General features: G+C 41.2%; 1 protein-coding gene across 3 annotated transcripts in view; it reads right to left on the reverse strand.

Moving 5' to 3' along the window:
* ATP9B (ATPase phospholipid transporting 9B (putative)) overlaps positions 1-14,380 on the reverse strand; it is a 383,456-nt gene that overhangs the window by 97,234 nt on the left and 271,842 nt on the right. For all 3 annotated transcript variants that reach the window (XM_073678911.1, XM_073678910.1, XM_073678909.1), the window contains exon 15: positions 2,966-3,214. In XM_073678911.1, the coding sequence (XP_073535012.1) occupies positions 2,966-3,214 (249 nt within the window). The remainder of the gene's footprint in view (positions 1-2,965; positions 3,215-14,380) is intronic.

The following is a 14,380-nucleotide window of genomic DNA, read 5'->3' on the forward strand; positions in this document are numbered from 1 at the left end:
TAGAGCGCAATTTGTATGGCCCCTGAAGGACGGTATAAATATTCAAATGGCCCTTGCCAGAAAAAAGGTTCCTCACCCCTGCTGTAGGCGATGGCTATCTTGCATGTACGACCCAATCAGCACCGTAATAATAGAATACATTTGTATGGCAAATTTATCATGGCTTAGACACTTTTATACCTACATGCAGAGAAATAGGGCTGGGAAAGAACTGGCCAAAATGGGCCAAACTTTGCAGCTGGTGTATATTTCAGCCAGCCGGGAGATGGAATAATGAAATGTGCCTAAGAAGCGTAATGAGATGTGCCAAACTGATCACATAACATGTACCTTTCAGATCAGATTGGTGCAATTTGCCGCTTTACCACTGAAACTCATGCATCCTGTAACGCTATGGATAAATCTCCCCCAAATGGTTGTTAAGCTATTTTGTTACCATATATTTTCATGCAACCGTTCACCAGGTGTTCTCTCTTAAAAATGTCACAATTTAAAATTACACCGAAAAATATGTAACAGTACCTAAATGTAAACCACCTTCAGGGTTAAAATCATGTTTATCAAGAGACAGTGCTATGTATTAAGCAAATCTGTTTAGACACGGAAATGCTGAGTGTAAGGTAAAAAACATCAATTGAACCATTTACTTGAATAAAGCTCTAGGGTGCAATATTTAAAGCACTTTATTCAATAAAAAATGCTTTTAAAATGGTACTTTGGTGATTGGGAAAAACTGGAATCATCTGTCAATGTGACTGCAAGAAAGTTCAATAAGCTAAATAATGAACCATTTACATTATTTTCCTCAGGCTCCATGACTCGTGTCAATAGTGCTCTTTAAAAAATTATGATGTAGCCTTCGTACTTTGTAAATCACAGGATGCACATTTCTCCCTTTTGCGAGCTAAAACGATATGTAACAGAGGGAAATATAATTTATTGGCTACAATACATGCAAACATGAGTTTTATGCTAAATGCAGATGATGCATTTTGACTTTTCAAAATCTTAAATAAGGTAGGAAATTTTATAAGATTAAAAAATACATTTTTTTCCCTGGAAACATGTACAGTGGCCATTTTGGTAGACTGTGGCCAACCGAACCTCCCACTACTTCATGCAATTCTCAGCACCTCTTCTAATTAGCAAGCCTCGCGACATCGTCATGATGTGGCATAATGTATGCATGACACCGTGTGAGGCTTAGTAACCAGAAGAGGAGCGGAGGATGCTGCATGTTTTAGAAGGTTTTCAGTTCTTTGGTTTGGCAGCTTTGACTACCAATATAGCCGCTGGACCTGGATCCTGAAAATAATTTTGCTCAAGACCTGTCTGTTCTTGTAAATAAAACACTTCTTGATAACACTTACCAACAATTTTCCAATAATGTAACACAGTTCTTGACTGGAAATGACACGGGCATAAATGGCACCTCACTGCATACTGTATGTGAGACGGAGCACTATTAACAACTTTTAGATAACCCAAAGACTTTTAATGACAGGGCGGTCCTCACTTTACTCTGCACTGACGTTCTAAATGTCAATGCAGAGTAAGCAGCTTTCAGGAAATTGTGCGGCTGCGGGGGCAGAGAGCCAGCTGACAGACACAGCTGGACTCCCTTTACAGAAGGCAGGGAGAGTTTAATACTCTCTCTGCCTTACTGATCGCTCTATACACAGAGGTGATCAAGTTTTGTATATAAAGTTTATGAAGAACTGTCAGTGCTTTCTCCACAGGCCCAGTGATCATGTGATCACTGAGTGTACGGAAAGACAGCAGGAGTTACTGGGTCCTAGGAGACTCAGTCAGCTCTGCTATGCAGGCTGGAGGCTGAATTTCTACTGTTACTGAGATTGATATACCATCCCAGTTACAGAAGAAATGTATTAAAATGTTCACATGGCCCTCAAAAGTCTTTTAAGACCTTATGGGGGACACGGTGTGTAAAATAACTGAAAAAAAATCTTTACAAAACACTGCAAAACTGCAAGTCTGAATCGCTGTTTCTAGTCCCCTGTCAGAAGGAAAAAACATGTCCAATATATTAAAATGATTTCAATGGAAAGGGGAAAACAATTTAATTTTTTTTTTATTGGCCCTTTGAAGTCATAAAAAATAAAATATGTGAAAAATAGACCGCTATTTCCCATTTCTCTTTTCCCTGATCGCAAAAAAAAAATAAATATAAAAACAACATAAAAAAAAGCCACACTGTGAAAAAAGAGAGCCAAAAATTATTTGAATATCTGAACAAGAAATTTGTTAATGCCTTTGGAAGTGTATATTATGTACAACTCCCCCCCCACCCCACCTTCCCGAAAATGTGCCTGGTTGAAAAATGGGACAAAATGGCCTGGTCCTGAACTGGTTAAAATAACTTTTCGATCACTGTAAGAATTTTAAAGTTAAAGTTCCCTCACACAAGCATATAACTCATTTTATCGGATAGCACTCAGACCACTCTATACCTGTTGGCCGATTTTCTCATGTGAGAGAATCGTATCACACTAAGTTGACACTCTGCTCAAATTCGCGCATGAGAGAACATATGCTCGTCTGACTCCGCTTTAAAGAAATGAATAATGAGTACTAAACAAGGCACAAGGCTTTTGGGATTACCAAAGCAGTTTCTACAACTATCAAGGTTTCATGAAAATAAAAATAGTAATTCCAATTCAATATAACGCCTCTTCCTCCTCACTGATCAAACATCTGTTCATAATGAACCCAAGATTCTCTGATAGATCCCACTAACTTTATAGGGTCTGCCAGGGTTCTTGTATTTTTGACAGAAAGAAGTGTGCTACTGTTCCTATAAGAACTACCTCAAAGCTTGCCAGAACCCCCAAAGAAGGCTCACAATACAAGAGTGCACAAACTCATCTAATAGACAATCCCTTTAAATTTGTAAAAGTGCCATCAAAGTGAGCACTAAATATCATTGGGGAAAAAGCATACTGACCTCATCGGGGCTTGAGGCTTGGTAGGTGCGATTATCATCACTGAAGTCCTGGTCCACTTCAGCATTCTCCGTTTCTCCATTGACACAGGCACGGGATTCATAGACAGGAGTAACATTATGGCACAAAGCGATGGCTTTCACTGCCTCATGGACCCGGCTGATCACAGTCTTGCGTACTTTAGGTGCTGATGATTGGACTTTTCTTGAAGGGGTTGAGCTGGTATTGTTATTATTTGTTTGGGGCTGCACCTTGAAAATAAATCAAAGAGAAATGAAGAGAACTTTCAGGAGAGCAAATAACTTTTTTAAACGTGAACATAAAAATGATGTGGGGCGAATATATCACATAGGTTTTGCAAGATATTTTATAGCCCTAACTGTAGAACTATGGAGGTTTTTGAAGTTTAGCAAATTTGGATAAATAAAAGCCATACATCAATGGCAATTACTACTGGAGTATCTCTGTTAACTAGTGATGAGCGAGCATGCTCGTCACTGCTCGGTACTTGCCCGAGCATCTCACTGCTCGACAAGCTCGGTGAGTATTTCCAGGGTATGCTCGACGGGAGCTCGGGTCCCCGCCCTGCATGTTTGGCGCTCGTTAAGAGAGCCAATGAACATGAAGGGATTGCTTACCATGCACTGTAATGCCGTAGCCATGTTGGTTGTGGCATTACAGTGATTGGCTGGCCTCATAGCGTCATGGAGTCTATATAAGACCTGGTTTCCCTATGCTTGTCACAGTCTACCCCGGAAAAGGCAGAGTAGGGAGAGAAGCTGCTGAGCTAGGGAGAGAATTGGCGGTGTAATAGTTAGATATAGGTATTCCACAGCAAGATACATATCCATCTGAACTAACAGTCCTTCTGAGGACTAATTCAGCTACATATATTCGTTGGTGATAGCAGGAGTTAGGTCAGACCTCTTTGGTCAGACCTCATCTGGAATACTGTGTACAGTTTTGGGCACCACATTTTAAAAAAGACATAGACAAACTGGAACAAGTTCAGAGAAGAGCGACCAGAATGGTGACTGGTCTGCAAACCATGTCCTATGAGGAACGGTTGCAGGATTTGGGAATGTTTAGCTTGCAAAAAAGAAGACTGAGAGGAGACTTAATAGCTGTCTACAAATATGTCAAGGGCTGTCACATTGTAGAAGGATCATCTTTATTCTCATTTGCACAGGGAAAGACTAGAAGCAACGGGATGAAACTAAATGGGAGGAGACACAGATTAGATATTAGAAAAAACTTTTTGACAGTTAGGGTGATTAATGAGTGGAACAGGCTGCCACGAGAGGTGGTGAGTTCCCCTTCAATGGACGTCTTCAAACAGAGGCTGGACAGACATCTGTCTGAGATGATTTAGTGAATCCTGCTTTGAGCAGGGGGTTGGACCAGATGACCCAGGAGGTCCCTTCCAACTCTACCATTCTATGATTCTATGATTCTAGGCAGAGATTGTGAACACTATAGAGCACAACAGTGTCCATTGCACGTTCTGTCTGCTGCTGCCTGTTATAGATAGCCATTGAACTAGATATCATGGCATTTTTTTTTGCTCTTAATCCTGATTATTTCTTTAAAAAGCAATCCAGTCCAAAGTTTTACTGCTTCATTTGCTTGTTAGCAGAATATAGTCAAATTCTTTTTGATTATATTCGCATTACTGTATTGTGGAAGCAGAGAAACTTTTTTTTCCATGATCAGTTGTGATCCCATATGATTGCCGTAATAATACAGAAATTGTTGGGAACGTGTTAGATATCACACTACATTTAAAGTATGGCAGTTGTGTGTTCAAACCTATTCACAGTTGGTCGCTAACAAATACCATACTATTAGGCGACTGCGTGAAACCGTGGCCATCAGACGTGATCCCATATGGCTGCTGTAATAATACAGAAATTGTTGGTAAAGTGTAAAATACTACACTCCATTTAAAGTATTGCAGTTGTCGGTTCAAACCTATTCACAGTTGGTCGCTGACAAATGGCATATCTGTGAACAATGTTGTCAGAGTATCACGCCACTTTTACGGACTGACAATAAAAAAAACAAGCTAAAATGGAAAAGATGTTAATAAACATTCTTTCCAGGGTAATGACTTGTATATAAGGCTAAAGAAATAATAAAAAAAAAAAGTTATGGACTGTGGAAGACATTTATGCGACCAGAATGAACACTCATCTGGAACTGATGATACCACCTAGCACCTGTCCCTATTGTAAATGCATCTAAGGGTATGTGCACACTATAAGTACTGTCAGCGCTTTGAAAGCAGCATACTTTATGCTGCGTCCAAAGCGCTGCACGCAGGTGAATCCGAATGTGTTCCTTGAACCATGCGGATTCACTGCAATCAATACATTGCACTGATCTAATTTCTCTTGTGGAGACTAGTGACTTCGCAAGAGAAATTGACATGCTGCGGTCTGGAAAGACGCACCACATGTCCGTGGGTGATCCGCAGGTGCATGGAGACGCATATTGGGCGTGGGATTTCTTGAAATCCTATCCACTTTGCTTGTAATACAGAACGCTGCGGTTTGCACGCACCGCAAGCGCGTTTTTACTGTGGACTGGCTCCAGCAATCTATAAGATCCCTTCAATGACTCCCAATTGCCCAGTGTATCCAGTTCAAACTACTAACACTGACCTACAAAGTCATCCATAACCTCTCTCCTCCGTACATCTGTGAACTAATCTCCCATATATTCCCTTATGTAGTCTCCTGTCTAACATGCTGGAGAAACTGGCACCTTCTGCCACTCAGTATCTTCAGCTCCTTTGTGAGAAACTAATGTATTTGGGCAGCCACTCAGTCTACCAAATAAAATTCCTGAGAAGGAAATTGTGGATGGCTTCGCTTCTGGTACTGGGGGCACTGCTAATACCATGGCGTTGTGCCATAATTCTTTGGAAATATTCCTGACTGGTTGGAGACAAGCTCATTCCCACAGAAAAGTACCAGAAAACTAGTAGATGGTGGCCTCTATGATCATGAATAATTTTCTCGCTGACTAGAAGACCGACTACTGTTGCGGTCTTCCTTGTAAACATTGTGTTGAAGCTTGATTGACCCAAGGTCCGCAATCCTATGAATCGGGAAGACGTGTTCTGTCCCAGGGTCCAACTGGGTCCCGGCTTCCACAATATTAACCCAGTGATGCGTCAGTGAGATGCACAGTCCCTGGCCACATTCACTTGTCAAAGTGTCTGTGGTTAGGTGGTCCTTCCCACTAACTGCGCTGGTGAAGGTACGGGTAATGTTCTGGGACCCGTGTTTGTATACGGCGGGGACGACACCGGGAGAAATAGTGGCGGCTGGGGACAGAGTGTACATAGGGCCAGCCGCCGACATGAGGCTGCGGAAACCTTCAGCCTCCACGAGCCAAAATTTCCACTGCAAGCAGTCGAGAAATGTGGCAGTTTAGTATTGTGGCCTGTGGGTGGTTGGCTACATATTGGCGCTTGCGTTCAAAGGACTGGGGTAGGGACAACTGAAAGCTGAGCTGGGACAAGGACGTGGTTGCTGATGGTTGCAAGTGTGCAATGACAGGTGCAGGGTGGGAGGCATTATCGCCTGCACCATGGACGGGGGCTTGGTGTGCATGTACAACAGGGGTAGGGAAGTGGTGTCACCCGCAGACACTGTTTCTGGACCCTAGCATTCGGTCCATCGACTTCATCGTCCACTACCTTGTCTTCCACTTCCGCACCCTGGTCCTCCTCCAGATTTTCAGTCCATTGTGTCTCATCATCATCCACCTCTTGTGACAGTAATTGCACTTTCCCACCGTCACCTTCGGGTGACCATGGCTGCCCCAATATTTGGGCATCGCTACATGTGATCTTCTGTTGACCTGCTTGAAGCGGGCCGAATCTATAAATGGAAAAGTGAACTTTTCTTGTGGTAACCCTGGACTCTCTCTCCTTCAAACCACATATCCAAGCCCTTTCCACTTCTTGCCGACTCTAACTCAAAAATATCTCCCGGATCCGCACATTCCTCAACCACGAATCGGCAAAAACACTAGTGAACGCCCTCATCATCTCCCGCCTCAACTACTGCAACCTCCTGCTCTATGGCCTCCCTTCTAACACTCTCGCACCCCTCCAATCTATCCTAAACTCTGTTGCTTGACTAATCGATCTGTCCCGTCGCTATTCCCTGGCCTCTCCTCTCTGTCAATCTCTTCACTGGCTCCCCATTGCCCAGAGACTCCAGTTCAAAACCCTAACCTTGGCATACAAAGTCATCCCCAACCTGTCTCCTCCATACATCTGTGACCTAGTCTCCCGGTACTTACCTGCACGCAACCTCCGATCCTCACAAGATATCCCTCTCTACTCCCCTCTTATCTCCTCTTCCCACAATCCCATACAAGATTTCTCCCATGCATCCCTCCTACTCTGGAACTCTCTACCCCAACATATCAGAATCTCGTCTACTGTTGAATGTTTTTCAACATTTTTATAAATGATCTAGATAAGGGAACTAAAGGTAAACAAATCAAATTTTTAGAGGATGCAAAGCTAGGAGGGTTAGCTATCACTAGAGAAGACTGAAAGGAGTCAGAAGGATCTAGATGAGATTGAACAATGGGCAGCGACTAATAGAATGGTATTTAACAGGGAGAAATGCAAGATTCTACATCTGGGCAAGAAATACGCAAATGACAGACAGAATGGAAGGAATAGAACTAAGCAACAGCACGTGTGAAAAAGACTTGAGTATACTAGTAGATCACAGACTGCACATGAGTCAACATTGTGATGCAGTAGCAAAAAAGGCAAACACAGTTCTGGGATGTATTAAGGGAAGAATAGAGTCTAGATCACGTGAAGTGATTATCCACCTCTACTCCTCCTTGGTCAGACCTCATCTTGAATACTGTGTTTAGTTTTGGGCACCACATTTTAAAAAAGACATTGAAAAACTGGAGCAATGTCCGAGAAGAGCTACAAGGATGGTGAGCAGACTGCAAACTTTGCCCTACAAGAAACAGTTAAAGGATTTGGGAATGTTAAGCTTGCAAAAAAAAGGCTAAGAGGAGACTTAATAGTTGTCTACAAATATCTAAAAGGATGTCACAGTGTAGAGGGGTCATCCTTATTCTCATTTACACTTGAAAATACGAGAAGCAATGGAATGAAACTGAAAGGGAGAAGATACAGATTAGATATTAGAAAGAACTTTTTGACAGTGAGGGTTATCAATGAGTGAAACAGGCTGCCACGAGAGGTGGTGAGTTCTCCTTCAATGGAAGTCTTCAGACAGAGGCTGGACAGATGTCTGAGACGGTTTAGTGAATTTTGCATTGAACAGAGGGTTGGACACGAAGACCCTGGAGGGAAAGATTCTATGAATGTTTCTCCTCCTTGACTCATAATTTATTCTCAAAATTCTCATTTCACAGGTAAAATATGTATTAAGTGAAGGCAAATTATAACATTACGGAGATAGCAGTTGGTGCTGATTAGATCCTAGAGAGAAGGGAGAGGGAGGGGCTAGAGGCAAAGCTCCTCCTAGCCCCTCACATCTACATAGAATCTTATGAACAGCAACAGTCATCTTCTAAGTCATGTAACAATCTGTCTTCACTGAATACAAATTTTGATAAGAAAGATCAGTCTAAGCGGAGAAAGAAGCAGATTTGTCTGATAAGATATATTACAGAGTTTCTGTTCTTCACTTTTAATTTTGATTTCATAAATCAATAGTACAAGGACGGTTACTCTTTAAGGACTATGTACAAACTTGTCTGAATCTAGCCATACATATTACTAGATTAAAGGGATTGTCCACTACTCGGTCAATCTCTTCTCCATCACTATATTGGGGAAGGGGTTTACCGTGTAGTGGGCAACCACTTTAAAGGGAATCTGCTAGCGGCCCCCATAATTTTAACTCCTTAATGATGGTGCCAGTTTTGGCCTTACTGACCAAACCCCCTTTTCAAACATGATATTTGTCATTATACAATAACTTTGTAAGAATTCTACATACGCCAATTATTTTGAAACTTTTTTACAGATTTTTTTTTTATTTTCTTAAACCACATAGTTACACTACACATAAGCATCAATAAATAACATTTACCTTATGTCTACTTTACATCAGCATCATTTTTCAAAAGTCTTTATATTTTGTAAGGATGTTGGAAAGCTAAACGTTTAGTAGAAGATTATCAATTTCCATCTAAATTTTACAAAATCCATCTTTTAGGTACCTATTCACTTTTGAAGACACTTTGAGAGTCTCACATATTGGAAACCCCCCAAAAGTGATACCATATTAAAACTGTACCAAAACTATCATCAGGAAGTTTGTTAACTATTCAGCTGTTGATTTCAGTGAAGTATCACTGGGCTGCTTGATGCAGTTTTAATACAATCCCTGTTTTATCTCCTGCAGATCTACCAGTTTTCTGAATAAGGAGCTCAGTATGCCAAAACATGTTTTATACACTAAAATATTGTTTTAGACCCAAAGTTTTCATTTTCGCAAATTGTAAGTAGGAGAAAACGGCCCCACAGTTTGTTACGTAATTTCTACATAAGACAACAATACTCCACCCGTGGTCATATATCTTTGGGCATATGGCAGAAATTGGAAGGAATCCGTGCCATTTTGCTTTTAGAATGCAGATTTTAATGGAATAGATTGCGGGTGCCATTTGTAGAGCCCCCGAGGTTCCAGAACATCAAAAAGCCCACCTCTCCCCCAAATAACCCTATTTTAGAGAATTCATCTAGGGGTGTAGTGAGCATTTTGATAACACAGATGTCTCAGAATTTGATATCATTGGGCTGTGAAAATAAAACAGATACTTTTTTTTAACACTAAACTTTTGTTTTAGCCCAAATTTTCATCATCATAAGGGGTAAAGGGAGAAATGGATCCCAAAATTTGTCACAATTTCTACTGAACTCGGCAAAATCAGATATGAGGTTGGAAACTACTGTTTGTTGAACCGGCAGGGCTTGGAAGGGAAGGAAAATTATTTGATTTTTGGAGTGCGAATTCTGCTGGAATAGACTGCAGATGTTATGTCATATTTGTACAGTTTCTTAGCTGCTACGATAGCGGAAAAAAACACAAAAAAACTAAGAAGCGGCCCCATTTTGGAGATGACTTCCCTTGTGAAATTCACCTACAGATGTAGAGACTATTTTGACCACACTGGTGTTTTCCAGAGATTAGCATGCAATGGTTGTAAGACAATGAAAACTGCAAATATGTCAGCTTGTGTTTCTTAAAGGGGTATTCTCAAGTTTGGAAGTTATCTGCTATCCATGGGAAAGGGGATGATTTCCCGATCGCTGGAGGTCCAACCGTTGGGAATCCCACAGAGCCCTGTGTAAATGGAGCGGTAATCGATCATGCGCACTGCAGCTCTACTCATTCTTATGGGGGAACTAAAGAATAGATGAACGCAGCTGCATTTTTGCAATCAAAAGTTGGTGAATTGGCTCAATGTTGCGGAGGCCGAATAAAACACCAAACCCTTTTGGCCTGGGTGGCAAAACCTGTTCTATGTCACCACTGTGACATTATTAAACGTTCTATTGCACTGTTCTACCTGATCTTTCTTTCACTGGTTTCCCAAAATTGACATTTTGTCTACAAATTGACTTCATAGCTCCCATAGGGGCAGCCACATAACTCTCTCAGTTTCCAGGATGGAAAAGCAAGGTTATAAACCCTGTAATGGCTGAGAAGAAATGACAAAGCAGAGTTTTGAAATGGTGCGACAGAAAATAAATAAGGGACTCATATTTTATTTTTATTAAAAATGTATAAATATTTTCTTATCTCAGTTGAAATGCTTTATGGCATTTTATGAAGATAAAGACCTTTTTTTTGCTTGTTTGCCTTTACAGCAGTACATAATTAGGATGAATGATGCCAGGGAACACCTAGCGAACCGATATCATTATTATTAGGCACACAATATGGTGGCTTTACGATCCAATGTTAAGTAACACGGTATAATATACACCCACCATGTCCTTATGTGCTGTCGCAATAAGAAGAGCCCACTTAGGAGCCATGTGCTGTCTTGGGCTCAGTGCACTTAGCCACTGATCCGTGAACACACTGCCCATCAAATTACAGTGCTGTATAATAATGGGTTTAACTTTTCTGCTCATCTGCTTCCCAACTCCTGCTTTCAACCTTTGCATTTGCATTCTGCATTCGCCGATGTCATTACAGACGCAAATAAATTAAGCTGATTTACTCCTTCTGAATTATGTTATGTTTATTGATGCTTGTATAATTTAATTTCACACAGATTCCATTAAAGATTATGCTCTCTGTCACGGAATGCTTCCAGTGGGAAAATATAATCATGTTATAATAGATTTCTCCCTGGCATTATTGTACAAGAGGGCTGCCTTGTTTGTTTTTTTATTAATAAAACAGGACACAACGCAAGGGAGGGAAATCAATGTCATACGACTACCACCGCCTAACGGGTTAGGCGACTGGAAACACTTATTATCACAAATTGAAAATCCTCTGCATGTTTCTGGAGGGGTCTCATGGAGGTTTAATTAGGACCCAGGTAAACACAATCTGCTTTCAGCGTACAGACAACCGTTCTCAACAGGTGGGGTTATAGAAATTAAAAAAAGTCAAATTTACAAGTAAAGCTTGTGATCCTTCTAAACTGATCCCCTGTCCCCTGCATAAACGTCACTTCTTCAATGATGCCATTAAAAATCGCTGCAAAGTGGATCTTCCAAGAAGTAGAGGCACTTAGGAAAGGGTCATACAAAGATGCACACAAAGGGTTAATACAATTGGTGCTTTTATTTTCTAAAAGGTCTTGGAAAAATAGTTAAGAACCTGATTAGAGTAGTAGTTGCTACTGTTACTCTGGTCCAGATAAATCTCTCCTATTAACCGTCATAGCAACCAAATGGAATAACTGGACAGCAGTAAGTGAAGGTGCACATACATATTAATGAGGTTTTCGGTTTTCAAGAAAGTTGTACCCCCAGGTGTAGTTTGTTGTAATGAACAAACTGTGCTTTAAGCATCCTCCCCAGGTCCAGCGCGGATCTCCCTTGCTGCTCTTGTCTGCAGTTCTACCATCAAGTCAAGAGCGCTGTAGCCAATTAGTGCTTGTGCCCTCTGCACAGGCAGCGCAGCTGAGCTCAGTGATTGGCTGCAGCGGTGTCTGTGACGTCTGCACTGCAGACAACAACAGACACAGGGAGTAGCAGCAGAGATTCAGCACTAGACTTGGGGTTTTTTTTTTGTTTTTTGCAACAAATTTCACCTTATATTTTCATGGAAGGTGTCTGACAGCGGTAAAAATACCATGTGTCTGGAGAGGTCGGCAGACAGCTATCCTGGGTGTATGGCCAGCTTTTACACACAGCCATCGCCTAATTGACAGCTATCTCTCTGGATTCCTCCATGCACATAAACGCTGGGGTAAAAGCCTCCTGTACAGCTCTATGCTGACCATGAGGCACCTGGACTAAGTCATTGCATATAGAACTTTATTCACATGCTTCTGTGTTGCATGTATGCATCCAATCCGTTTTTCACGGATAGAACATGTACCCATTATAATCTATGGTGCTATGCACATATCCATGTTTTTTCCGCAGATCGCATGTCTGTGCAAAACACATGGAGACATGTTAGTTTTTTTCCCTGTATTACGGATGACAAGGGTCAATACAAGTCTATGGGTCTGTGAAAAACACGTACGGGACACGGATGGCATCAGTGTGGAGTCCATTTTTAACATTGTAAATTATAGGAGAAGCTTTGTCATTTATTTATTTTTTTCCCCATCCATGAAAATCACTGATGACACTGATGGTAAAAAGGGACACACTGATGACACACTGATGGTAAAAAAGGACACACTAATGGTATAAAGGGAGACACTGATGACACACTGATGGTATAAAGGGAGACACTGATGACACACTGATGGTATAAAGGGAGACACTGATGACACACTGATGGTATAAAGGGAGACACTGATGACACACTGATGGTAAAAAGGGAGACACTGATGACACACTGATGGTAAAAAGGGACACACTGATGAATGGTAAAAAGGGAGGCACTGATGACACACTGATGGTAAAAAGGGACACACTGATGACACACTGATGGTAAAAACGGACACAGATGACACACCGATGTTAAAAACAGACACAGATGACACACTGATTGTAAAAACAGACACAGATGACACACAGATCGTAAAAACGGACACACAGATGACAAACTGATGGTAAAAACTGACAAACTGAAGACACACTGATGGCACACTGATGGTAAAAAGGGAGGCACTGATAACACACTGATGGTAAAAAGGGAGACACTGATGACACACTGATGGTAAAAAGGGAGACACTGATGACACACTGATGGTAAAAAGGGAGACACTGATGACACACTAATGGTAAAAAGGGAGACACTGATGACACACTGATGGTAAAAAGGAAGACACTGATGACACACTGATGGTAAAAAGGGAGACACTGATGACACACTAATGGTAAAAAGGGACACACTGATGGTAAAAAGGGAGACAGATGACACACTGATGGTAAAAACGGACACAGATGACACACCGATGGTAAAAACAGACACAGATGACACACTGATGGTAAAAACTGACACAATGAAGACACACTGATGGTAAAAACTGACACACAGATGACATACTGATGGTAAAAAGGGAGACACTAATGACACACTGATGGTAAAAAGGGACACACTAATGACACACTTATTGTAAAAACGGACACACAGATGATACACTGATGGTAAAAAGGGAGACACAGATGACACACTGATTGTAAAAATGGACACACAGATGACACACTGATGGTAAAAAGGGAGACACTGATGACACACTGATTGTAAAAACTGACACACAGATGACATACTGATGGTAAAAAGGGAGACACTAATGACACACTGATGGTAAAAAGGGACACACTAATGACACACTTATTGTAAAAACGGACACACAGATGATACACTGATGGTAAAAAGGGAGACACAGATGACACACTGATTGTAAAAATGGACACACAGATGACACACTGATGGTAAAAAGGGAGACACTAATGACACACTGATTGTAAAAACGGACACACAGATGATACACTGATGGTAAAAAGGGAGACACTGATGACACACTGATTGTAAAAACGGACACACACATGACACACTGATGGGAAAAAGGGAGACACAGATGACACACTGATGGTAAAAAGGGAGACACAGATGACACACTGATGGTAAAAACGAACACAGATGACACCCTGATGGTAAAAACTGACACCGATGATATACTGATGGTAAAAATGAATACACGGATGACACCAGTAGGATTTTTTCACATTCGTGCTTAAACAAGTA

Source organism: Phyllobates terribilis, unplaced genomic scaffold, assembly GCF_046119375.1.
Source record: "Phyllobates terribilis strain yellow unplaced genomic scaffold, ASM4611937v1 Scaffold_4__5_contigs__length_816908805, whole genome shotgun sequence".
Lineage (NCBI taxonomy): Eukaryota > Metazoa > Chordata > Amphibia > Anura > Dendrobatidae > Phyllobates > Phyllobates terribilis.